General features: G+C 41.9%; 2 protein-coding genes across 3 annotated transcripts in view; both read right to left on the reverse strand.

Moving 5' to 3' along the window:
- The window catches only part of chrnb1 (cholinergic receptor nicotinic beta 1 subunit), a 28,240-nt gene extending 21,466 nt beyond the window's left edge, over positions 1 to 6,774 (reverse strand). For both annotated transcript variants that reach the window (XM_022752251.1, XM_022752250.1), the window contains exons 1-2: positions 6,544 to 6,774; positions 2,392 to 2,525 (exon numbers count right to left, since the gene is read on the reverse strand). In XM_022752251.1, the coding sequence (XP_022607972.1) occupies positions 2,392 to 2,525; positions 6,544 to 6,604 (195 nt within the window). In that variant the 5' untranslated portion in view covers positions 6,605 to 6,774. The remainder of the gene's footprint in view (positions 1 to 2,391; positions 2,526 to 6,543) is intronic.
- Positions 6,775 to 19,741: 12,967 nt separating this feature from the next.
- fgf11 (fibroblast growth factor 11) overlaps positions 19,742 to 27,767 on the reverse strand; it is an 85,081-nt gene continuing 77,055 nt past the window's right edge. The window contains exons 4-5 of the mRNA XM_022752272.1: positions 21,592 to 21,790; positions 19,742 to 19,884 (exon numbers count right to left, since the gene is read on the reverse strand). Coding sequence (XP_022607993.1) covers positions 19,742 to 19,884; positions 21,592 to 21,790 — 342 coding nt within the window. The remainder of the gene's footprint in view (positions 19,885 to 21,591; positions 21,791 to 27,767) is intronic.

Raw genomic sequence — 27,767 nt, forward strand, 5'->3', positions numbered from 1 at the left:
AAAAAAACAGTTACTCTTTAAAGTTACTAGTTACTCTGTTAAACACAGTTTCAGTGCTGCTGTTGGACATGATAGCACCACACTGTACATGAGAATTATGACAACAGCTGATTTGAGATACTGGCTAGATACTGGCAGCAATGGATACACACCAGTCATTTTCAGGAAAGAGTTCATGATGCAGGCTTTGGTGAAGGTGTTTGCATGTGAAGTATCCACTGTGAGCAATGAATAAATGTGCATGTGTGTTTGCATTGTGTGTGTGTGTGTGTGTGTGAGCATGTGATTGTCCATCCAGCTTGAAGGCAGAGCTTCCCTGAGCCGGTGCTGCTATTTAAAACGCTGGGAGGAATGTCAGAGAGACAGCTGGGACAGAAGCAGAGAAGGGGGTGGGGGCAAGAGACTCTCTCTCTCTCTCACACACACACACACACACACACACACATACATACACACTCTCACACAGACACACAAATACCTACCTCATCACTGACTTATCACTCACTGATGCTTCCTGTAAGTGTTTTGGCCAAGTGAATTGGCCTCAGGGTGTCCATGGGGGTAAATGTTAATAATAACACAGCAGTTATCCAGCTGACTAGTTCTGGTCAGAGGAGGGCTGAGCATCCAAGTGGGTCAGTTTTCAACATCGTTACACCCCAGAACTTAAGGAGCCCATGTGACTTCCTCTCAAGAGTCAGACTGACCTTGAGCGGAGCATGCTGTAGATGTGTATGCAAATGTGACACTATGTTATGCGTGTGTGCGTGTGAATGCGGCTGCGTGTGTGTGTGTGTGTGTGTGTGTGTGTGTGTGTGTGTGTGTGTGTGTGTGTGTGTGTGTGTGTGTGTGTGTGTGTGTGTGTGTGTATGGATGCTATGGAGAAAGAAGCCAAGGAGAAATTCAGGAGCAGATAGTGCCGTGGTGTAGCACTTCTGTATTACCTTTTAATGGAGTCACGCAGGCAGAGACTCTGTTGGTGCAAGCTGCTATAACAATATTTCCTAGCTGGATGGATAAAAACACAGAACTTCACTTCAGTAGCATGACTCTTTGTACCATTTGACTCAGCAGGCCAGCAGGTACTGAAGTGAAAACCAGATGGCACTCAGATATACGTTATGGTTAGGTTATGAATAAAAAGACATTACATTTACATGTAGAATACTTTGTTATCCTGTCATGTGTGACTATAGGAGTGTGGTATGTAGCATGGGCAGCAACCACTGTGCTGAAAACCTTTATAGAGACGTCCGTCAGTCTGTGTAAATCAGATTTCATTTTAAAGACATATCTATTAGAGGCAAAGCTGCTTGAGGGAGAGGAACCCCAGTTCTTCAGGTTAGGCCTCTCAAAAACTAAAAAAATTAAAAAAAAAAAAACACAAAAACTTGACGAACATATTGTGCAATTTTCTATTTTAAAGCACTAGTTCAACATTTTAGAAAATACAGTAAATAACACATGAAGCTATAGCTAGCAGCAGAGTAGCTTAGTGTCACACCAAGACTGGAAACCACCTACCAGCACCACTTTACTTCACTAATTGACACATTATATCCAGTTTGTTTGATCTGTACAAACAACAAGTCGCTGTTTTACGGGTTAAGGTTAGTATGTGCCAGACTCTCTCTCTGTGAGGTCTCTGCTGGTTGCCTAGCAATTGGTCCTGGCCAGGAAAAAGTCCTACACATTGTTGTTTTTATTATTCAGGTTTTGTACAGATTAAAAAAAAACAAAGATACAACATGTTAATTATTGAACTTTAGAAGTGCTAGTAGGTGATTTTCGTTGCCTTTGGACAAAGGCAGCTTAAACGTTCCCCCGTTTCCTGTCTCTGTGCTAAATCAAGGTAACCAGCCGCTGGCTGTAGCCTTATACAAAGACAGATTTCAGAGTGGTATTGATCTTCTCATCTAACTCTCCACCAGAAAGTGAATAAGCATATTTCCCCAAATTACTACTTATTCCTTTAAGGCACGACCAAAGATAATAAGTCAACCAGAATACCTTGTAGCTCCCTAGACTATAATGCATCTACCTTCAACATCATATCTAGCACAGCTGAAATAAAAGTTAAGTCATTAGTGCACTATATTGTATTAGCTATAGTTACCTTTTTTAACATTTAAACCTATGATATAGACCTAAAGAGGTAGTGATACTGGATCATCCATTCATGTTTACTCAGTCCCATTATTACTGCTTTTAAAACAGTCTGAGATGAACAGAACTCTGAACTCTAACTTTCTATTGGTGTGATGTTCATCAAATGTGTCTCTCTCTCCTCCTCTTCATCTCTGAAACTGTTTATCTGTCTGTAATTTTCTGTGCCTGTGCATCATGTACAGTCTATGTTTATGTGGAAAGTGTTGGGGTTTTGTGTCTCACCAGTCCAACGAAGGAAGAGAGGATCATTCCCACACGGACCACCACCCTCTCTTCAGGGCTGGGTGCTGGCCGGACCTTTACGTTGTAGTTGGCGAAGAGCTTCTTCATCATAATCTGCTCCATTTCAGATGCACCTGAATGACACATCATATGACTTGTGTTACCCCATTGCTGGTAGTCCTTTTAATGCACAACCATGAAAACCATCAGGTTAGGACGCCACTGCATCGTTCAGCAAGATTTATGTTCATCGCCCCTTCATCAGCCAGTATTAACAACATAGTTGCTACAGTTGTGAACTAATTGTCTTTAAATGACTTCAAATTTATATCATTGCCCATTGCCTTTATCATCTGTGCAAGTGTCTGCTTATTGCCCATCGTTATGTTTTACTGTGAGGCGACCTGTAGCAGCCATAGTGATAATGACAGGAGCAAAGGAGGAGGTCAGGTGACAGCATGTGGAGCGACAAAGAGGACGTTGGGGTGGATGATGGGTTGGCCAAACAAAGGACTTTCACATGGGAGACCACTGTTTCCCATGCCAAACCAGTAATCAGTGTTTCTTTTATTCATGACTGTTCCAAAAGCTAAACCGCAGGTTTGTTATTGTAACTATGACGACTTATTTAAACCCAAACGGTGATCTTTTGCTAAAACTACCCAAGTACTTTATGTGTCTAAACCTAAACTTGTGACTGTTCCACACCCTTAACTGTGTGTTTATTATCGTTACCATGACAATGAAGGTTCAGCACATCTGCTGCTGCTGCGCTCCTATGGGTTGTATGCGAGGATAGGAACAATCAACCTATTTTGTCGTTTAGGTTGGAGGACTTGAACAGCTTATAATATAAACACTTATAATAAAGTTTGTGCTGGGTGCTCAGTCCCATCACACTGGTGGCAAGTGGGGGTGTAGCTAACTAATTGGCTGGCAAGGTGAGAACCACTGAACCCTTTACCTGCGTGGCTGAGGTGATAGTGCACAATTAGTGGATGCTTTCCAGAATGTGTTAATAAAAACATGATGTGTCGTCTAGCAGGGGTTAACCAGACTAATTGTACCTAATTTAAATAAGTGAGAAAATTTAAATTCAAACCAACAAAATATCCTCCCACACTGCCATCTCTCAGTCTCACCTTCTGTCTCACTACCACCCACTCGCATCGACCACAGAGCCCACAGACATTGCAACAGGTACACATTCATCAGAACTGAGAGGGAAAGAATTTTCAGTGACTAAGTAATTGTAGGATGTGGGGCAGAGTTTGATTTTTTGCAAAGGAGCAATGATGCATCAAATAAGGTGCATAATGTGTGTGTTTACTTTATGTTCTTCAACTTACTCACTTGTCTCCCTTCCTGGCAATGAGAAATGTTAGGTCTGGTCACACCAGCACTAAAAACAGGAAACTTTTGTGACAAAATCAGTTCACTCCAAGTGAAGTCACCACCAGCAGACTCATTCATTTAAATGAAGAAGTGGATTTCCTGAATTCTTCGCATTGAGCGACTCACAAATTCATGACCAATGGTAACTAATCTGAACAGGGATGAGCTCTGAGGAGAGAGAGAGTCCAACGGAGGACTTTACCATAGCTTATTAGCTGTGTTAAATCATCCACTTTCATTTACCTGAGCTGTAATTGAGTACACTAAGGAATGGTTTACGGACAGTTATAAGACAAGAGCTGATGGTACAAATTCATGTTTTTAATGAAGATTGTGAACTTATTGGCCCAATAGAGATTAAGCCAACTAGTCTGCTAACTAAAAGTTTGCAAGCTTACCAGCTTGGAGAGGTTTTTCCTCTCTTCAGTAAAGCTCTTTCCTGAAGTAAATGAACAATCCTGATACAAAACGCTAATGAAGTAAACAGAAAGGTACAAAGAAAATAGAAAGCAGCTTGGTGAACGGTTGTGACTGACCAGTGCTAGCCCGACTGGGTAGCTCACCAGCTGCAACACTTAACCAGTGAGTCCAGCAAGTGGTCACCAAGCTTTTAGATGCAAAAATTAATTTTGCTGTGCAATTTTCTGGTGTGACCGGACCGTGACCGTTGTCCTAGTAAAATTAAGTGTTCCCACATCCAGTCTGAGAGACATTAAAAAGTTTAAGTTTTATTACAAAAAAAATGCAAATTCAAGATGAATATAATAAGTAAAACCTTGGAGAATGATGCAATAACCATGGGTAAATCAAAACACTAAATGAAGGCCTTTGTGCTTGCATATTGTTTAAATCTAAAGGCCCATTAGCAGTGATATAAATGTCTGCAAAGTTGTGAACTCAACCCTAAACCCAAAATGCTTCCATTCCACTGCATTTTTATACAAAACTCCTGTTTTATTTCCAGCTATTTCCTCCTCAGTGTTGGAAGGTTAGAAGCATTTATAATCAGCAGCTCTGGTGACGCGGCATTCATCACGTTTGGCATCGCTGTGGCCCCAGCAGGATCTGACCTGACAGGAATAAATGACAACGATCACCCAGCGAGGCACCCCCATTAGCTAGGCACAGGGATGCATGGCTGCTGATGGGCGAGAACGGGAGGTGGATGTGGAAGGCTGGAAATTAGCATTTCTTCTCTCTGCCTTGTTCAGATGACTTGGTAAATAAGTCAAACTAAAGCACAAGACCTGTGAGATCAGATGAGGTAAAACAATGCCGAAGGCTAGCGTTGAGCATGTGAAGGGTGCTGGCATTGAATATAACTTAAGGCAATAAAACATTAATGGTCATTTGCTTTTCTGGAGTCTCTTTGATAAAGGACAGAAGAAGAATTTATAATCCCCCCCTACTTCAAAAGGCATTTGAATGACCTCTCAGCTGTTTTCCCTCATGATAACTTGCAGGTGCACTTGCTGACCAGTGATGAACACGATTACATTGACAGTGACAACAGTAAAGTTCAGTATGAACTACATCTTTCTCTGAGTGGTGTGAGTGCACTGTTCTTGTCCAGGAAGCAGTGGTCAGTTATCAAATCAGCTGCCCGAGGACGACAAAGTCATTGATTTCTCTGAAGTAGTGGATGCCTCTTCACTGATAATGGTTACTCATGGCTTTATAGTGTCTGAAGATATTTAGTTGACATTATGACTGCTGCGAGCAGTGACCCGGGTCTCTCTCTTTGAGATAACATCTTCTGTCACCGCACTATTCCTTCCCTATTTCAATTTTCTTACTTTTGTTTTTCCTTCCCTTTTCTATTTCCCCTTTTTTCTCATAGGCTTCTCATTAATACACCAGCTCTCTGCACAGGTCAGAAGGGAAAGATTTAAACTTGGAGTGAGTTACACATTGTTAGGTGCAACACCAACATCTTTCTGTTATCAGAGTTGAAAAAATGATGCAATAAATCTTTCGGGCTACTTGACAAAATGACAATTTTTAAAGTTTTAAATTTCTATTATATATGACATTTTTTGCTGCGATAGCTGCATGGACCTGGGGACGGATTTGTTTGTTGAGTGGTCTGTCCACTACTTTGGATCAGACTGAAGTATCTCAACAATATTTAATGGACTGCCTAAAATATTGTGCATGGTCATCAGGGGATACATCCTCATAACTGTGAGGATCCCCTGACATTTCATCTAGCGCCACCACGAGGGTCACATTCACGGTTTTGGCAAATATTGAATTGGATATGACCAAATACCTGTAAAGCATCAGCTCAACTTTGTGTTTGGTGCCAAGTAGCAAATGCTAGTATGGTAACATGCAAAACTGAGATTCAGTTTCATCAGTGAGGCTGTGGGGAAAGACATTCCCCAGAGCAACATGAGAGTGAAAGACAGCGTATATAGTGAGCATGTAAACGAAATAAAGGCTGTTTTCATTGACGGGACCTATATTGCCAAACACTATGGATTTTGCTTAGCCAATCTGAGCACCTTCTCCAACTAAGATATCACTGTTGTACACACATTAGGAACTTGCGCTGTGTCCCAGAAACACAATAATATTCCAATGATCTTTCTTTGGTGGCTTCCAGTCTTTAACTGGTATTTACCGGTGGGTTTCTAGTGAACATTATTTTTCTATGTAGCATACTACATATGATTTTAGTGTAGTATCCACATAAGTATTACATGACCACTACAGTTTTATTACATGGGTATATTGTGTCAGCTGGTGGCTTACCTCCCAACGTGCTCAGGCTGCATAAGCAACATGCCAGCAGGAGCAGATCCAGGCTTTTCATGGTGACCTCCAAAACCAAAAAGTCTTCCAAACAGGTCTTCAGTGGGTTAATCCAACGTCTAAAAAATGATTTTTTTCTTCTTCTTCTTCTTCGTTTGCAGTGCAGCTCACTGGAAGTCTTGGTGAGAGTTTTGGTTTGCTCAGTTTGGACTGTTGTTGTCTGTCAGTCAGGCCAGCCTGGCCAACTGCTGTCTGCTCCAATTACCTCTTGGAGGGAGGGGAGGGGAGGGGAGGGGGGGTGTGTGTGTGTGTGTGTGTGTGTGTGTGTGTGTGTGAGAGAGAGAGAGAGAGAGAGAGAGAGAGAGAGACACTCCCCCCCCCCCAAGTCAGCGGGAAAGAGGCATGACTCTTCCCACTGGTTCTCAAACTGTGGCCGAGGTACCATTGGAGTCCTTGTGGGTTTTCCATGGGGGTCTGCAAGAAAAAGAGTGAAGGTTAAATTTCATAAATATTTCACTGGAGAACATTATAGTGATGTTATTGTAGGTTGATTAAAGGTCTCTGTGCTGACAGAGATGAATCCTCACCAGCAGGCGGTGCCATTGTTTCTTTACGTTCATTTCAATCACATTACTGTACAAATCAAAACATGGAAATATCTGGGACATGCAGCCCCCACCTTCACAGATATAAAGCTATATATATATGTTATTGAGATGAGATATTTTACGACCACACACACCCATAGACCTCACCTGATAAATCATGGATGGTTTGCTTGGAAAGTCCAGTTATTTTTTTAATCTTTAATAGGTTGGCAAAATATATCACAAGATATCACAAAACAACTAGATGCTTTATTTTTTTTCTGGTTGATGGAGTTACCTTTACTTTGACTGAGGTGATATTCAAGCATAATTCACAGCCATTTAAAATATGCGTTGGTGTTAAAGGGCTAAATAGGCCCATGACTGGTCACTGGCAGAAATCATTCAAATGGAGTATTATCATGATTACATGCAGTTAAATAAAAGTATATGTATGTATAAGTAAATATATGTTTGTAAGTCAAGGTCAATTGAGACAAACTGCTCGTTGCTTACATAAGTTAACACTTTCATTTCTGATCTACTGAATGTGCTGTAAGAGTTAGTATATTACATGATGCAGTACAGAGTGTACATCAAACTCTCTAAGTGAAGACCCAAGTCTTGTGTCAGAAACTTCCACCTCCATGACATTCACAACTATCAGCTGTTGAGTCGATTGCTCTGATAAAAGTAATACAGGATAAAGACTCACCGTATATTCTGACTGTAATTTGGGAACAAAGACCATGTCTTCTCCTCACCCATTTTCTTCTATTTTCTCGCCTCCCTTTCTCTCCTTACAGCAAGTTGCTACAAGATATTGCCCCACCTGAGTCTGACTCACTGGGTTCCTGACCATGGAACCTTTTGGTTTACATGGTAATGGTAATAATAATAATAATAATAATAATAATAATAAACTTTATTTGTATAGCGCCTTTCATACAAGAAATGTAACACAAAGTGCTTTACAACAAAGAAATGACATGCACCAAGTGCTTCACATGAAAAGAAAAAATATGCTTCAAGTGTTTTTTGAGTCATTGCAAGGAGTCTAAAACCTCTTGCCACCACATCTTTCTGACATCAGAGTCAGGGTGTGTCTAAGAACTTCTGTAACTTTGCAAAACTGATGATCCAACAACAATGCCCAATTCATGCAGAGATTAACCAGTTGAGGAAAAACATGCAGAGTAAGAATAGCCAGGCCTTCATTCGCCCTTTTTACTTGAGAAGGTGACTGCCTGGTAGCTACAGCGCTTCAATGCCCTTACATTACATCTGCCCTTACATACTATTCCACATAATGTAGATTTTATGTTCTTTTCCAATGTAGTTGTGATACAAGATTTGCTTGGATTAAGATGGCTATCTTGTACGGGCAACCACAGTAATACCTGGACATATAGAGGTGATACGGGGGCCATTATTCTCACAGTATAACGCTAAGTTGATCAAATCGTTAAAGTGGCAAACACTACTGTATTTTCTGAAGGCCTCTGCTGTAAAATGTCTCGATCCTGCCTTTATATTCCCCCCAGACTCATCTCTTCATGCCACTCTGCTCTTGCACACATTCGTCGACCATCCGCTGTAATTTACGGTTCACTGTCACTGCCATTGGGCCTGCCGCCAATTTAATTACCATAGAAGCTAACTATTAACAGCTAGCAGCCAGTGTCAAGTCACACATCAAATCAGTGGTCAGGAGAGAGTGTATAAAGCTCCTGTTGGCAGTGACTCAAATTCAGTGATCTCTCCCAGAGCAGCCGTTATAGATCACTGTGTAATTCTCAAGTAAGTAGTTAACTTAAATTGGATTGATTGTTTACCCGTGATGATTGTTATTTTAGATGACATGTAACTGGATTACATTAATCATATCACATAAAAAAGTTGATGCTGTCACCGTAGAAACACTTCAATGAAATTACAGTTCGATGTGGGAGATGATCATTATATTTCATTCCAAGATAGTGTCAAAGTTCCCACTTTATTTTCTGCTTTAATTATATTGAAATTTCATCTGTTTAATCGCTTTCTTTTTTTGTTTATTCTCCTAATTACCTCACACAGATAAACTTTGTCTTATCTGAGATTTCAAATTAAAAGTCTGCCAATTGAAATGTGTGTTCAGACTTCAATTGAAAGTAATCAAAGCACACCACACAAACACATCTAATACACCCTTCCCAAAGTATAGATATGCTGCTATAACAGCCTCTTTAGTTCCCATCCACGCACAGGAGCATTAGTGAAGCCAAACACTTATGTTGAGCGATCAGACCCGATTCCCATTCAGCACTCCAGTTCATCCCTAAGGGTGTCCCTTTCTGGACCCTGGCTTTGTACACAATTGGAACAAAGTGTGCTTTTACACCTAGCCTGTTTGGTTCAGATGAACTGCGGTGTGTTTGCCTGTTTAGTTGAGTTCATTTGGACTGTCACCAAATCTCTGGTGCTATTTAACACCAGGGACTTAAATATACAGTCAGCAAAAGGACTGATCAATCACAATTTGTATTTGAATGATCCAGTATAGATTCTTAAAATCTTACAAGTTGATCTTTGCATTTGCACCTTTTTTCAATAAACATGTCCATCTGCACCAAATATCACATGGCTATACTTTTTGTAAGTGGTTCAGTTAGTGCTGCATGATGCGTATATTGTTGACCTTGTGGAAATTGAGTTGTCACAGTGTGCACAAAAAGGTTATATCAAGTTAAAAGGTAACCTAGATGATGGCTGCTATGTACAGTGTGTGGTTTGTGTCATTGCTGGGGAGCTAACACCAGCTAACAGCTGTCTGCAGATATCAGGCTGATGTCTTGTCAACACAAACAGTGCAGACGAATCAGTGAGCAGACAGTTTCTGCCCTGCCTGTGCTCAACGTGACCATTACCGTGGATGTCTGTACTTAGCTGAAGCATCTGCTACTGACAGTCCTTACGCAGCTGAATGGGATCGCATTTATATTTGTAATTATGCATAATGGTGACACCCTTGTAAGTGGTGCAGGTTTTTTATTATTCATGCTCAACTGTTTTGTTGAGCATGAACAATAAAAATTAAATTAAAGATATTCTTCTTTAAGTCTCACTATTCCGACCTTGAATAAGTTAAAAATGATCTAATTCAGTTTTACAGCAAACTCTCCCACATTCTCCAAGTGCAGTAGCACAAGCACACACACAATACAGCCGACATCTCTTAAAATAAATCAACTATGGCCGTTTTAGTCAAAAGAGCAATAAAAATAAAAGTGTGGTACCTTAGTTAGGAGTCGTGAGTCCAGCCTGCAGCTTCGACCAGTTTCTTTGTCTCCTACAAAGGACCAGGTGATCAGCAGGTGTACGAAGATGGCGTCTCAAAGTCGTCTCTACCGCGGAGTTCATTTAACTTTGAGAGTTGACTAGTTGTCTCGTCGCGCTCCGACAAATCTTACATGTTTCCATGTCGAGAGCCTAAAGCATGAGCTGGGTTAGCTATACAGTGGCTCGGAGTCCATTCACTTCGCTAATGAATGCTAACGGCATACACTTAGTAAGCTAACGAGCTAATTAAACACGTGAAGCTATTAAACAACTGTCTGCCGAACTTGGAGTGAAAATATCTCCATTTGCTCACAGGAAAATATGTAGAACAAGTGTCCTGAGGAAGACTGTCGAGTAAAATAAGCTGAGACACTGATGACATAATTGTTTGCGTAAACTTCACACATACAACAGGTCACGACCTAGTCAGTCAAGGCCCCAAATTATAACACTCTATCACTTCTTCGTCACTTCCCCTCTCTCTCTCTCTCTCTCTCTCTCTCTCTCTCTCTCTATCTCTCTACCTGCACATCCCTGTGCTCCACTCACCTCAACTTACTCTCCAATACAACTTCCCCTTCACAATAAAATTGAATATTTACAACTATGCAACTGAAGCCTTTTTTAAAACATAGTGCAATTTACTGAATCAATCCTGGTGATATTATACTTCCTGTTTACATCCCCCAAAGCATCCCTGATTGGCACTGACCTGTTGTTACTAGAGCTCCAGAGAGAAACCTGAGAGGAGATGTAAATCTACACTGAGATGGTTTCTGGCTTCTTATGGATCAACACTTCAAATGAAACACAGGAGAAGTGTAAAATATGGACCTTTAAATGTAAAAATGTACAAGAAGTTGTATGTCGCAGGAATTACATCAAAACACCCAAGAAAACTCTCAGGAGACCAGCGTTACAATCATACAAATATATTAGTTTGTTTTATTCAATTATATCCAATAATACGTCTCCGTTGACTTTGTGTAAGTTATTATAGAAATAAATACAGATCATATTGCAAATGCAGAGACAAGAGTTTGGGATAATAGAGTGTTGGGGGGGGGGGGTTAAGGGGTTAAAGGGGTTAAAGAGTAAATATTGGGTAAGGACTGTTTCTTTGAAGGTGTCCAGTAAATGATTGGCGCATGCATGCTTGTAGTCCCGCCCATCTGTGATCCTTTACCTCAACCCAGGAGTTTCAAACTGCAAGCCCCACGGCTCTCCGTAGTCCCTCTCAGCTCATTTCTCCAGGTGATCCATGGGATTGGATGGCGTTTTGTAGTCGTGTTATTCCTTGCCAGCAACAGGGGGAGTTATTGCACCCCAACCACATTTGCATGGATATATTTATATGTAGAGATATATAGATATATTTTTTTGCCCCATTTGAATACAAAAATAGTGTCATTGTGGCTTTGATAGCTGGAAGACTGAAGCACTCTTTTTGCATTTGGAAGACAGGAAGGAAAGTAAGATTATGGTGATCTCCTTAAAATCTTTTCTGGAAGACTTTGTCACAATAAGTTGGATCGTCCATGCAGTACAAAGAAAAAAAAAAAAAAAGGTCAAAAAATCCTTCGAGGATTGATCACAGAATCACACACACAGGTAGAAGATGTGTTTGTGTGTGAGACAGACGGCGAATGAGCAGTCCACATGATGCTGCCGGTGAGCCAATTAAAATCCCCTTAAGAGATCAAAGGTCGGAGGTCAGTCAGTTCAGTCGGATCTTTGATTGACAGGTGAGTGCTGGAGGATTCTGGGCGATCAGGAGGAAGAGGTTTGAAACCCTTCAGTCCCGGCGTACTTTAGATTGAGCCTTTTTGTTCAATATCCCACATCACGTCATAGGAGAACAGACACGGATATGCATTTAAACAGCAAAATAAACACATCAAATCAACAAACACACATGAACAGACTAACAGTGATTCATAAAGGGCATTACAATGGATACCAATACTTAGATTTCCTCATATCACTTCATTACAAGTCACAGTACTTCCACTGAGAAAGACCCATAACACAATCCATACTCTTTTAAACAAAGTACACTTGAAAAAAAAAGGGGGTAAATAAATACATTGTTTAGTATAGTTTACATTGTAAAGTCACCACTAAAACATTGGTGGTGCATTAGCTTGTAAGAGGTGAAATCCCTCCATGATCTGTTTGTAAAGGTCACCCCAGTTAGCCACATCTGCGCCGGCTTGGTGCAGGGTGCTGTGTGCAATGCAGATGTGTCCAGGGATTGTGGGTGTGCCTTTAAAATCACAGCCTGATTTTTTTTATACATGAAGTTAGTCTGTTGGTTAATGCTATACAGGACGTGACATTAGATGCAGGAGCTCTGGATTCCAATATATAAGCACTTTTTCTTTTTTCTTTTATGAAGCAGCTAATAAAAAAAAATAAAATGAAAAAAAAAAGAGAGAGAGAGAGAGAGAGAGAGAGAGAGAGAGAGAAAGAGAGAGAAAATCCGTCCGAGGACGGCGTCACTCTTTTGTCGGAGCACGTGAGCCTCGCTCTTCCTCCCTCTCTTTTTTGTGTTTTCTGCTGCATTGCAGATGTGGTGAAGGGACTCCACCTCAAAGTAATACAGACACACACGCACACATACACACGCACACACACACACACTTAAACAGCAAACCCAGCTCACAAAAAGGGCAAAGTGTTAGAAAAATAAAAGCTCTAATAAAACACGCAGTTGGTTTCTATATCAATATTAATCCTTTTTTTTCCACACCCTTCCTGATAATGTGGCTGCACCTTGTTAATGGAGTTTATTGCTTTCTGCCCAAGGACGCGTGCTCATTGATTTGGCCTCTGATTTATCCTCTATTTTCCTCTCTCCCTTTCTCTCCGTATTTTATTCCCTCTCTTCTTGGATACACATAATGGATATACACAGATATTCAATCACAGTTACGCAACGATTACACACAAAGACCAAAGCTGATGAGTGTGATGTATGAGTGTGAGCAGGCACCGCGAGCACACACACACACACACACATATATGCACATAGACATGCACATACATACTGCCTCCAGGTTAAAGGGAAGTTGTGTTTGCAAAAGTGATCGCAGAGAGGAAGTGAAACTTCAAAGGGAGGCTGTGAGCGTACGAGTTAGCTACACTACGGTATGTGACACATGCCTTTCACTCTCTCTCTCTCTCTTTCTCGCTCTCTCTCTGAGTCCTTCACAACCCTGGATGACCCTCTCTGCAGTTGTAATTCGCTCAGTAAGCAGGGAGGGCCCTGACTCGAGAGAAATGGGAGGGAAGGGAGTCCCCGGGGAGGGAAGTGTGTGTGTGTGTGTGTGTGTGTGTGATGTGTGAAGCGTGCAGCTGAATCAGATATACATCATTTAACCTCCTTCGATATCCACACGCGCACACACACACACACACACACACACACACACACACGCACGCGCACACACACACACACACACACACACACACACACACACACACACACACGTTCACACCTCTCTCATCTTTTTTCATATACTCTAAAGAAACGGCGACGGCGAGCTCTCCAGAGGGCCAATATTTAACATTTAGAGCCGAATCCAGAGACATTCATCAGAGAGTTAAAAGCAGTAAATTCAGCCATGGGGAGGGGGGTTTCACTAATCAAACATGTGCTCAGATAGACAGCCGCGGAGATAAATGGCAATCTTTACATCCTGTAATTCACACAGAATCGTTTGAAGTGAAGCCTGAAGGCCGGAGAGCAGACAGGCTGGAACAGAGAAGCTGATTTCAGACTCCACAAAGGACTTACAGCAGAGAAAAAAAAGGGAGCGTGTGAACACAGCAAAACACACACAAGTCCCCCCCCCCACCCCCCCACACACACACACACACACTCGTGCAATCATGCAAACTATCCACGCACAGTAATTCTACCTTTCTGCAACCTTAAAAGTGAAATCATTGACACTGCAAACAGATCGGGAAAAACACATTTGAAATAATCAAAGATCAATATGTTACATCTATGATCAATCAGATTTACAAAAGATAATATCTGTTACAGCTTTTGCAAAAAAAATACAGTAATTATATTATAGATGTCACTGAAAAAATAGGCGACTATTTATAAGATTACTCGAAAAATTATGTGCAGGAACATAAATTTAAATGCCACAAACACATGATGAATCCTGGTTGAATATGAGGGTGAATTCCAATAACAGTCTACAAACTGTATTAAAAAGCTAATTTATCTGCATATTCCCACAGTGGAAAAGTGAGATACTGATGACTGATGCAACTTTAAGTGGCTGATGGATCATTTGTGACGGACTGCATTTTAATCGCTGAGTCCACACATAGTATGAATATCTCGATAGCGAGATATGAATCCATCGCTCACTAGATGTCAGTGTGCGCCGCCGCTCAGTCACTGGAATTGAGCGGCGCTCCTGATGGCTTGATTTAATAAAATCGTGGCTCTCGTTTCTTTAAAGTCACTTGAATGCAGAGAAGTCTTTTTAACTCAGAGTTTGAGGCAGGAAATGAGATGATTGTAACCACACAAAAAAAAATCTAAATTCATGTCCTCCTCTCTACAAATCTACCATGTGCTACTATTTTATTTTATTTTTTTGCATCTGTACAGGCATATGCATTAAGAGAATATAATACTGCATTGATTTTGAGGGTTAAAGGGCCACTCCAACAATTTAGTATTGCACTTCCATACAGTTGGGGGACTCACGAGAGACACATTTTTAAAAGGATTTTCAAAATAAAAGCATCAGCGGTTGAGATGTTCCGACTTTAAACCTGTAGTACGGGCAAAACTCCAAAAACGCTTGATCAAACATTTCCCTTAATGCAACTCAATAACATTAGGCTCTCTTTGCCTCATGAATGCTCACTTACACGACATACCTACAGTGTGTAATGCAGGCTTTCAGTAAAGAAAACGTAAATGCAAGCCAAAACCAAAAACAGCCTTGATGACATCACTATGGTTATTTGCATAAACAATGTGTGATGCACATGCTGCTTCCCTTTCTTTCTGAACGCACCTTTAGGAAGGTCCTCATGAGCCACAGACATTTAACAACCATTTTAACAGTCTAGTATTTCCTTCATGTGTAAAATCAGAGGAGTGGCCCTTTAACTATTCTTGTGCGCATGATTGCAATGCATTGTATCTGTAATCTGAACTTTATCTAAATTAAAGCACGTTTTCATCATTTCTAAAATCCACATTAATTACTTCAGCTAAATTAGCCCTTAACTCTCCTTAACAGCTTTTTGTCTTGCGATTCTGCAAACAACAAATATGACACATACATAAGAAAATATTGCAACATAGACTTCCCAGCCCTTAAAATATATTGTCGTAGAACAGAAGTCATGGCTGTGTGTGTTTGCTGTAATTCCTCCCTTCTTCTCCTCCCATCCAACAGTATCTTTCCATCTAGTCCCAGACGCTCTTAATTCGACTCTAGCAGGCAGGAGCCTCATTTAATTAAACATTTGTGTAATTACTTTGCGAATAATAGTCAAACATTGTGTTCTGGATTTAGCGATCCATAGGGGGCGTCTGGTCAAACACACCAACCTGAAGGTCTATTTAACAGTTTAATTAAGGTCTTTAGTTTGCAAGTGAGGTTTTAACAGTAACTTGTTTTGATTAAATCTAAAAATAATGGGAGCAACTCCCTAATGGGTTGCAATTCTTTCAGCGGAAAGTTGCTTTTCAAGTCCCTCCTTTAGTTTATTTGTTGAATCCTCTTTTTTTTATCCTATTCATCCCTCCTTTGTTCCTTTCCTCTGTCTTTTTTCCTTTCCTTTGAGTCATCACTTAACCACGCTCCCCTTCCTTCCTCAGTAAATTTGCTTCTCCTCAGGAAAGCAGAGGTAAAGTTTGTTTCATCATCTCAGGTTGCAGATTACTTTGCTCAGCAGCTCGCCTCTATTCTGCATGGGTTATCAGCTATTATTATTTACAACCACGGGTTACAGGGGCGCAGAGGATTATGCATGGAGGGAGAAGTGTGTGTGTTCAGGGAACGCTGTCCACATTACCATAATTCCCTCTTAAATCTCTTTTTGTTCTGCTCATCATCACAAATTTTCCTCCCTAAAAAGCTCTCTCTTTTTCGGTTTCCTTTCTTTGCCTCATCCTTCTCTCTCTCTTCCTCTGAGCCCCCGATCATCAATCTATCCTTGCCTCTACCTCCTGAACACACGGGACTCCCTCGCTTCCCTATACATAAACATTAGGCGGAAACAATTACCCTGCCTGGCATATTGTTCCATGAAAGTTTGATATGAAAAATGATTGCTTTTCCCTTTGAATGGAAAGAACAACTGGAAAAGCACAAAACAAACTATCCTGCGAGAGAAGATTGGAATATGAAATATTAAAATTTCCTAGTTACTTTCTTTAACAGGAGAATCTACCAAATAAACACTGACAAAAATGTGATCAAAGCAAAAATATCACACATCTATCCTTCCATTTTACATTTTTTTTTAAATCATCATTCTACTTACAGTTTATACTACAGCTACCAATTTCATTATTTATACATGACTTTGGTTTTCTTATTTTTCCTCCTTACAAAACAGTCACAGAAATCAAACTCATAACAGAAGAGGACTTGTGAAATGATGGGTAAAGAAGACTTGAATTCTTTTGCATCATAACCAAAGAGATTCATGTTAATTTATGAGCTGACAATTAGAAAAAGATTCACAAAATTCTGTTGGATTTTTTTTTTCCGAGAAAATAAGAAAAAAGTGTCAGTGGAGCTACTCAGCTGCCAGCAGTAGGAATTGTCACTTTCCGTCACACAGGTGAATGTGTGACGGAAAGTGCACTCCAGTGATTTAGAGTCACACTTCCATAAAGTTGGGGAACAGATTTTAAAAGAGACGGATCGGAGCAGCAGAGGCTGAGATATCCTGACTTTCAGTCGAGCTCCAAAAACACTGGATCCGTCTGGACTTGTTGAGTCGCAGATCTCTGCAGCCCGCTCCTCATCTCTGTCTGGGGCGGGCAGCTGGTCACTACTAGCATTACACATCCAAATCTCAAACCAAACTGTTGTTGGTCGAATTGAAAGAGGAATTTAAAAAAAGATGACATCTCTGGTTCTGCTGCGTCGATTTTTTTTAAAACTGTGGGAGGACATACCCAATTCCATACTACACACTAATTATTTTGGTACACTGTTTTAAAGTTAGCACGTCAAAGACAGGATGGACAATTGAACTTCACATATACACATGAAAATGTTTGGTTAAAGAATCTTCACAAAGCTGCTTCACAACCATTCGACATTTGTTTAATTGTGTTGCTGCTCCTCCGTTATGTGCACTGCATTGTGGGAAAAAGAGTGTACATTAGCAGCCCACTGAAGAATCAAGCATGTTTTTAGTCAGCATATTGATGCTTTTGAGTTTGCTTTATTTTGAAAATCTTACGGTTTGCAAAAGCTTGACTGAAACCTGTTCAGAATTATTATGTAATATGGATTTGGGACACAGCTGTAGCACAGCGAAAGTGCAGTTTTAGCCTTAGAGTCAGTAACAAATCAAATGAATCAAAAACTACACAGGCTGAGTAGTACTCGCCATGACATGATAATTAACTTTGACATGTAAAAACAGGTGGACTGCCCCTTTCAATCCGTGATAGAAATACAGTATACAGAATATTTATGGCTTAGAGACAGTGATGGGGTAGCGATGAATCTGCAGAAACTGTTATTATGTGCCCAAAATAATTATGTGGTAGCAAACAATGAGTAAATAGGAGACATTTTTTTCTGTATATTTTTAGACAACAACACCACACAGAGTGACGCGGGGTCCGCAGACACCGTGTGGGCTTCAGGTGGCCAGCAACAGTGGGGGAAAAAAGAAAAGGCTATTGCAGCGCAATCACAAGCCACACAGTCAGGCTCCATCAGTACCCCATCTCACTGATGATATCCTCATCATCTCCCAGAAACCTGCACACACACACTTGCACACACACGTCATGTGCGTGCGTGCATATGTGTGTGTGTGTGTGTGTGTGTGTGTGTGTGTGTGTGTGTGTTAATGCATGTCATTGTGTTAAGTGTGTTAAGCCGCAAGATCATTTTCTGCGGTCGTCGCTCACGGATATCAGGGCGCTAAAGTGTGTGTGCGCAGTACACACACCGCCGTGCATGTGTGTAAATGTCAGTGTGATAATGAGTGTGTGTGTGCGCGTGTGTGTGTGTGTGCGTGTGTGTGTAGTATGCAGGGTGCCAAGGGAGCTCTTGGCCCCTCGTTTAAGGGTCGAAAGATTCTGATCAGCCCCAGACTCCATTAACAGAGCCAGAGAGGACGGGAGGGGTTTTCTTGTGCCACCGAGTGGAAAATTGAGTCCATGTCACAAACTAATCAAACCATGCCAAAGGTGAATGGGAGAAGAAGGGAGCACGCACACACGCACGCGCACACACACACACACACACACACACACACACATATATATACATACAGACACACACATACACACACAAACAAGGCTGACAAGTATCCAGGCCATTTCACAAGTCGCTGACACACACACAAGACGTGGACTGAGCAGATGGCTGCAGAACAAAAGTCTGCGAGGGCCTCTGTGGCGGCGTCGCATTTGCATGGCTCTGTGTCAGGCTAACATTAGCATGGAACCCCCGCAGGGAAATAAAAACACAACCCATTTGTAAAGTATGTGCTGCAGAGGGACGGATTTGACCGTTGCACCTGTTGGTGGTAAAACCAGGAAGACTTTGCTCAGATATTTGGCTGGCTGGAAGGATGTCACTGATGATATCTTAGAGGGTGTGTGGGATTTCCTTCCAGCTGGTTAGACACGCTGGGGTGACATGCTATACGATGCTAGGCGACTGTTCACCTCTTCATGGAGTTATTGCTTTTACATCCCAGGCTCTGATAATCACAGAGGTTATTTAATAAGACGGTGAAGGGCTGGTGTGGATGGGGGGGGGGTGTCTGTGAAGGTAAAAGGGGCTTTCCATTGGCCAGCTCCACTCTGCCCAGACCCTGCTCCTTTTCTTGTGGTACTTAAGAGTTTTCGTGGGGGTCAGTGTTGCAGGCAGCAGGTGGGGGTGGGGGAGGTGGGGCGGGAGTAGCCCTAACAACCCTATTCAGGTTTCCGCTGGTGCCCAGTGCCCCAGTGCCCTGTGCCCCGTGTCCATCCGTCCCCGCTCCCACCTCCTCCTCCTCCTCCTCCTCCTTCTCCCTCCTCCTCCCTCCTGTGTCTCTGAGCGCTAGGAGGAAGAGGTTTTGGTTTTGGATTGAGGGTCCTTCTTGCCGTTCTGGAGCACGGGCGAGTCACTGGAGGTCTTGGGCGTTTTCCTGGGCGGACTCTGCTCAGCAACGTCATGTAGAGAGGGCTCCCTGTACATGGCCACTGGGGAGGGAAAAGGCGACACAGAGTTAAACGAGGTCCCACGAATGACGAATATTTAAAGCCCCTGTTTGTTTGACATTTTGATTGATGATCGCCGATTCTTAAAAATATGCTCTTGGCGTAAGATGGACGATGGCGACATTGATAAGCTCCTATCTCTCAGTGCACTGACCTGCGTTTTTGTCCGCCACAAAGTCAGAAATGTGCAAATCACACATTTGACAGTGTGAACATGACCTCTTTACTCAAAATGCAAATCAGCTTCAAACACATAGGGGAACATAGGTGAAACTATGTAGAAATAAAAGCAGGAAGGATTGTAGCTCCCGGACAAAGCAGGCGGGCCGCTGTTACAAGTTTATGAACAGTACACAAAGAGTAGAGCAATGTAATAAACTTAAGGATGACAACATAATGGGTTGTGGTTAATGCTAGGATTATTATGCCTCCGTATAGGTTTAATAATAAAAGGCTGAGTCTGCCTTAGGTGAATTAATCACTGATTTAATACACCAGCTGGTGCGCAAGTCACACTCTAAGTGTCTATATTGTGTATAGGCCTACAATGTACATCTTACACTATTCCATTTATGTATTAATGCATGTCGACACATGGAAGTGTACATTTGTCGTCCGTAGATCATCGTTGTTTAATCGTTTCAGTGTTTTTGATTAAGGCTCTACTAAGGAAGGCAGCTGTATATATATGACTGGCAGTGTGTTTGTGCAGAGGCTGCAAAGTGCCCTGTTGCTCCCAAACTTTCATTTTAAGTAAATAAGACAGTGTTTCAACCCGATTGGGTCTTCATCAGGGCAGCAGGGTCAAATCACAGTTACAGCTACTCTCTGCTTTGTTGTTTGCTACATCTGTTCTCCTTCATGTGCGACTACATGCGCACACAACTACTTTTTCCTCAATCTCAATCAAACTTGCAACCTTTCCTATCGTAACATGACTCACCTTTGTAGCAACGTTTAGAATTGTAACTAAGGTGCATTCGTCAGTTTGTCATATTCCTTTAAGTGATTGCATTGTTCTGTCTAACTCCTGCTAACACTGAACTAATTAATAATGTAATCAAATAAAACTGGAAAGCATATAATCTATAGCGGAAAAGTAATTACACTTAAAAAAATATTAAAACAGCACTATTCTAAAAAAAAAAGAAATATTGTGATATCTGTTCACATGTTGTCACTGGTGTTAATGGGACATAATGTCAGGTACAATTTCCTATGCAAGATTCCTCTGGTATATAGGTGTTTGAAATAAACTCAAGCAAACAGTATAAGCACAGTAGCATGAAATGCTTAGGGGACCCCGGGCCAAAGATGAGCTGCTGGGCCCCCGTTGACCTCAACCACCCACCTACCACCCTCTGCAGATTGTGTCTTACAGAACGCGGCAGCTTCATCATTATACACCAAGAGACCAGTGTGTCAAACACAACTTTATTTACAGGAGTTTGCACCAAAATAATAAAAAAAAGGAAATATCTTGACAAAGGGCTCTGCCATAGTTGATATTGTACGTGTGTGGTGCAAGTTTCCTCAGTAATCCATCCTTGGCCTAAAGGTCAAAGACTTTACTGAACACACTGTTTAAGAGCATCAACGGTGGAGACAAAATAAAAGCATCTCGGGAGACACTACCCACTGGCCTCTGCCTCTAGGGCAGCTTCGACAGGACATGTTAATCTGTTGTACCTTCAATGAGTTTGGGCAGGAAGTGAGCGGCTCCCTTGGTCTTCTTGACGCGGTTCCCCTTCATGACCTGACCGTCCCGGTTGATGCCGATGTACCACGCCCTCCCCGACTGGGTCTGTCTGTACAGGATGGACGAGTAGGTCACGTAGTAGTTCTCAAACACGCACTCCTTAAACTTACACTCCGGCGTGAAGTGCTCCTGAAACACACAACACACAAGAGGAGGAAGAAACACGCACGTCAGGTCAGAGGAGAAGAATAACACATTTGGAGCATCTGCCATTTTTTATCTGTTCTATTATTTATATATTTACTCTTCAATTCCACTGGCTCAGCTGGGAATGGGAGGAAATGGGCCCCACATTTCATCGTGACAGGGTTACAGGAGTATCTGTGGCTGCATCGACACACACACATACATACACACACACACACACACACTTACACACACTCAGACAAACTCATTCCAACATGTGCGCACGCCTATTCTCCACATGGACAAAGTGGTTCGTGAGCGGGGATGCCATAACTCAGCCGGTTCGGTTTACCTGTAACAAACAACAATCAACCGGATCCTTCACCCCCTCTATAGTTTAACGACCCCGTCGTCGGCCTTCAGCTCACGCACACGCACACACACACTCACACTCACACACGCATAGCTCTGCATTAGACAATACATCAACACCAAAAACCCCCCTACCCTCCCCACCCTCCCCCTCGCCCTCATCTCTCTCTCGTTACAGCTCTCACATATTCCCTCTCTATCTCATATTCTGCCTCTCCTCCACTTCAGTCCCTCCATCCCTCCGTCATTTGGTAACCTTGTCGAGGAACAAACCAATTTGCAGGATTGATTTGGAGCCTTGATGTGACGGGTGAGCAGAAAAGGCCTGAATAAGGAGTTTGCTCTCTCTCTCTCTCTCTCCCTCTCTCTCTCATTCATTTTTCCCCTCTCTCACTCTCTCTCCTCCTCCTGCTCTCCGTCTTCCATCTCTTCGCTCTCTCTGCTCGTCTGCCACCGCAGACGCAGGGCCTCAACGCCTGCCTATAGCCATTGTACCACACATAAACAAGCTAATTACATTGACTGTATCGCCCATTCTTTAATTACACATCCATTCACTCGGGCAGCCATTCATTTTCTCACCCACCTATTAACTCCGCTCTTCTAGTACAGAGTGGAACCCAAAGGTCTGGATACTCTTGGAAGGTGTAATCAGATTGCTACCATTAACCGTGTTTGCATTGCAGTGTGATGCATCTCATCTTCTCTACACTGTGTGTGTGTGTGTGTGTGTGTGTATGTGTGTGTGGGGGGGGGGGGGGGAATTTACAGGATTAAAGGCTGCTTTGTAAAGCCTCATCACCACCTCACACACCCCGAAGACAGACATGCTCAAAGTTCATTAATTGATTAATTATGTGAATTAAAATGAGTCGGGCCATATGAGTACAATGTGCAGGGTGTGTGTGTGTGTGTGTGTGTGTGTGTGTGTGTGTGTGTGTGTGTGTGTGTGTGTGTGTGTGTGTGTGTGTTAATGAGTGTGTGTTGAGGCTGTATCATTTCCAGTCCATGAGCCGCCATGTACAAAGGAGAGCTTTTCGATTAGCCGCCGGACCACCACGAGCAAGCATCAGAGGGAGGATACAGAAACTGGGTCAGGAGAAATCTGATTTTCTGAATATTTTCTGTGGCCATCGACATTGTTTTCCTCTGCAAAATCATGTGGGGCAATCCAATTTTTTTATGTGTTGCTGTGCAGACTAAATACCAGAAATGCCCAGAAAGTCAGCTAGTGATCTTTGACTGCGCTTTGTGGAGACATAAAGTTAAAGTCATGCTAAAACGTTTTCTCTTTCAGCAAAACCACAATATATGAATGTTGGAAGTTGATATTATATTATACTGGGAAATTATAACATCATCCCTTCGTATCAGAAGATGCTCTTTCCACCACAGCTTTCACCAGGGGACAGGAACCTTTGGATGAACTTAGCTCCCCTACCGGAGGAACCAGGATGTAAATTAAGTTCCAGGGAGATAGTTTTATCACGTGAAAATGTCCCTGCTCTGGGCGCAGGACTCTCTGGAACTTCAGGAATTTTCGGGGTCGGGCTGAATGTCGCTGAATGTGTTTTCCAAAGCAGTGTTTTTGCGTTTTCACCCGTTTTCCCTCTTTATGTCACCCTTTTATTTCATCTTCGTGGGGCTTTAGCGCCGCTGTGGGAATGTAAATTACAATACGCTTTCCCCTGGGAACGTTATCAGCTCTTGGGAAATTAAATCACTTGGAACTTTCGGTGGAAAAACCCCTTTAAGTTAAGGGGTGAAAATGGTCTTTATCATCTAGAAGCAAAACATGAAGCCAAAGAGCCTAAATATCCAACTGTTGACCAAGATCACATCAACAGCACTTCATTTCCTGTGGTTGAGTTTACAGCTTTATCTCTTTCTCTCTCAGTATAGATTAAGATATTAAGGAGACATATTCTCGAAGGTCTTTTTATTTCCTCTATGTCCTTGCAACCTTGGTTTGAGAAATGCTATAAAAAATAAACGTAATAATTCAAACTTTATCACTGGTAAATCATCTTATATTTACAACTCTCAACGAGGATTCATGTCAAACACTGTGCATTTCTTGCATCTGTTTTTCCGCCGAGACACAGATTTCACATTTAAACCGATACTCTGGTGATTTGTTCACAATAAAAGCTGCACAGACCCAAACATCTTGACTTTTATTCCAGACTCCAGGCTCTGAACGTAGGGAGACCATATTTGTAGGGTTTCATTTTCATATATGCCGTATTTTACCTGGACTTTTTCATCACTGAAGTCTGTGTCTCCGCAGCAAATAAACAGCGGTTGAAGAGATTCTATCGAAGAATGTTTCTTTTAAGCGATACAAAACCTGTAGCCCTTAAAATGACTCTGCACACAAAAATGACAATGCATCAAATTTCAAATCCCTGTTCAAGGCTTACATGCGAGGAGGTGATACAATCCGACCTAACAGTCAGTAAACATGATCGGACAAGCAGCGAACATGAGCAGAAATCAGTTCTGCTTTCAAGGAATCTTTAATTTATGATTTCCTCTTGTAAAATCCGGCCTTAATATTTCATGTAATTTGGCTCAGTGTAATGGTGCTGCACTGACTGAATCCCCCAGCAGGAAAAACAGAGAGACTTAGTTGCAGCTTGCATGCATGACTGCATGAGTACACTCACCTCTGCACACAATACAGGGGAGTTAATGTGATTCATTTTTTTGTGTTTGGAATGTCAGAGGAATATTTCCAAAACAGTTTTTTCATCATTATATATATATATATTTTTCTTTGACATTTGTGAATATTTTTAGTAAAAACACCTCCTTACTGTGTGGGAAATTTCTCTCACATGTCAAAACTGATTTTAATTAAATAAATCTTTAGTCTTGGCCAGAAGCCAGCCACATGAACTTATGCACAGAGGTGCCATCAGCGTCGCTGCTTTATGGGATATCACACTATTAAGCAGTCATTATTCACACAGGGGACAGGTGCGCATCCGTCTGCAGAGCGTCTACCCTGACTACACTCCAGGCTGATTTCTGACTGATCATTTCCTGTTTATCGTGAACTGCAGAGGGGCTGACTCTCTTGCAACCTCTTCACCCCGCACATCTAACAAGCCGCTAAAGCAGAGCCTCCGACTAATAAAAACAGAGAAAGCTATCCGTCACCTGAGTCTGAATATCCCTCGCTCCCCTCAGCTCAGAGACAAACCAGACTTTACTGTCAGCTGTGCAGTTCGCCTTGTGTTCAGCAGGGGCTGCTCCAAACACACAGGCAGTCTGGAGCTCCTGTCGCTGCTGCTGCTGCTGCTCCGAAATGAACTGCTCCCCACTCCGTAATACTCAGCTCCCTCCCCATAGGATCTTGTGTAGCACGCTGAAAACAACTTGTGTTGTAGAACAGCTGCAAATGCACCAAACTCCGTGTTGTTTTCTATATTTTTAGGCAGAATTTGTTGAAAGATTTAGGATAAATTATTGGTTAGTAAAAACTTTCAGCAGCTTCAAATGCTGCTTTTAACTGAATTTCAGAAAGAAAATTAGGACGTGATATCTTATGAATTTGAAAAAGAAAAACACTGAGAAACTGAGACACACACTCACTAATCAGATCATGTCAGGATCAAATGACAAATGACTAAAATGACTACAATCTTCTGTTACACACAGATGGTTTTAGGAGACAACAATATTCTGTGTGTGTGTGTGTGTGTGTGTGTGTGTGTGTGTGTGTGTGTACATCCACTCATGCGTGTCTGCTGTTGTGACAGAGAGACATGACAGATCCCTCTTACATCAGTGGGAGGCCACCCGGCGCCAGATGACATGAATACACACACACACACACACACACACACACACACACACACACACACACACACACACGCAACATCAACAGTGACGGATGGAGCGGCTGCCTACCTCATCACTCACTCCCACAGACAGAAGAGGGAAAGGAGGGAAGGAAGGAAAGAGGAAGAGCGGCAGGGGACAAGAGGGGACAAGATGAAAGGAAGGGAGGAAGAAGAGGGGGAGTGAAAGAGAAGAAAGAAAAAAATACACAAAAAAAAAAAAAAGAACTGATGAGAGTTGAGGGAGGAGACACGGAGAGATACAGTAGGATTACACGCCAGTAATGACACACACACGTCTCATTTCCATCAGTTGACGCTTAAAGACATTATTCAGCCCCGCTCACGGGCACATGGCTGCCATTAACCACTGAGCCTCCCGTGCGCTCAGCTGGGGAATTGATTCTATGTAAGACCTCTGTGAAAAGTCAATAGGTATTAGGGCAAAAAAAAAAGGGCAAAAAAAAAAAAAAAAGGCTGGATTAGGCTTTGATTGGACGAGCGACGTGGCGACGCAACCGACCGTGAGGAACTTAAAACGACTTACAAGCTGCGTTCAGGCAACCACAGGTTAATCCAGGGGCTTTGAGTCGCAGACACTTATCGACCACGTCCCAGAGGACAAATGTATTTCACATGTGCGAGATGACTGGTGTGTGTGTGTATGTATGTGTGTGTGTGTTTGTACTGTACATGACTGAGGAAACACTAGGAGATGGACTGAATTTTTACAGCTTCCAGTAAATGATGGTTACAGTTTCATGTGTCAGCTGATACAGCTGATCATTACAGGAGGGTGGATGGCTTCATTCAAGCACAATGGGTTTTTATAAGCCCACAGCTCTGCTGATGACAGATATGATAGATATGACAGATATGACAGGCGGGATAGATGTGACATTTGGAGTGCTGCAGGAATGACACCTTAAAACCCAGAAATGACTTAGCATTTCCTTAGGCTTTCCCAAAAGAGGTAAGAGCTAAATCAAACTACAAGTTGGAAGTTTATTGGTAGTAGACGTTGACGTCATGTGACCGTGGTGTAGTTGGTTTATAGCCTAACATTAGCTTTTTACTTCTGGTGACAAATCACACGAGTGATGTTCATTCGTGAAGATGATCCTGCTGAACAAAACATGCCAGTATCATAAACCTTTGCTAATTTTCTGCAGTAATCCAAAATCAATCTATTGTGTGTGCTTCATTAAATCTAATGCAATTTTGATTTTTGAAATAGAGTAACACTTTCCAAAATGTTCAGAAGTAATGAATGTTTGTAATAGAATTGTGTTTATTTTGAAATAAATTTCATTCCATTTCAAAAGAAACTGATAAAGTTTGATGAACTGAGGTGTCGTCTGTTGCTTGTCTCCTCTGCCTGACCCACCTCTCGAGTTGCAAGTCATTTTTGATTTTATCAATGATGAGTCATGATTCCATCACAAGTCAAGTGACTTGAGTCCACACCTCTGCAGTCTGGCCTGACAAAAACCGTCCTTGTCCACATTACATGTAGTAATGTGATCTGTTCTTAATGCAAAAATATTGATTCAAGCAGCTTTAAACAATAGTGCAAAGACGAACGTGTACAGGCTATTTCACGTTGCTTTTTGCTTCTTTTTTGAGAATGAGGGTCATGATAAAGGTCAAAATGTCAAGTTTACTTCAAAACTTCAACATCAGTCAACAGTCTGTCGGATTACATCTCCAGCCTCTCGCTCTCTCTCTCTCTCTCTCTCTCCTGTCCCTCCTGTCTCTTC

The sequence above is a fragment of the Seriola dumerili genome, unplaced genomic scaffold (genome assembly GCF_002260705.1).
Source record: "Seriola dumerili isolate Sdu_G_001 unplaced genomic scaffold, Sdu_1.0 BDQW01000167.1, whole genome shotgun sequence".
Lineage (NCBI taxonomy): Eukaryota > Metazoa > Chordata > Actinopteri > Carangiformes > Carangidae > Seriola > Seriola dumerili.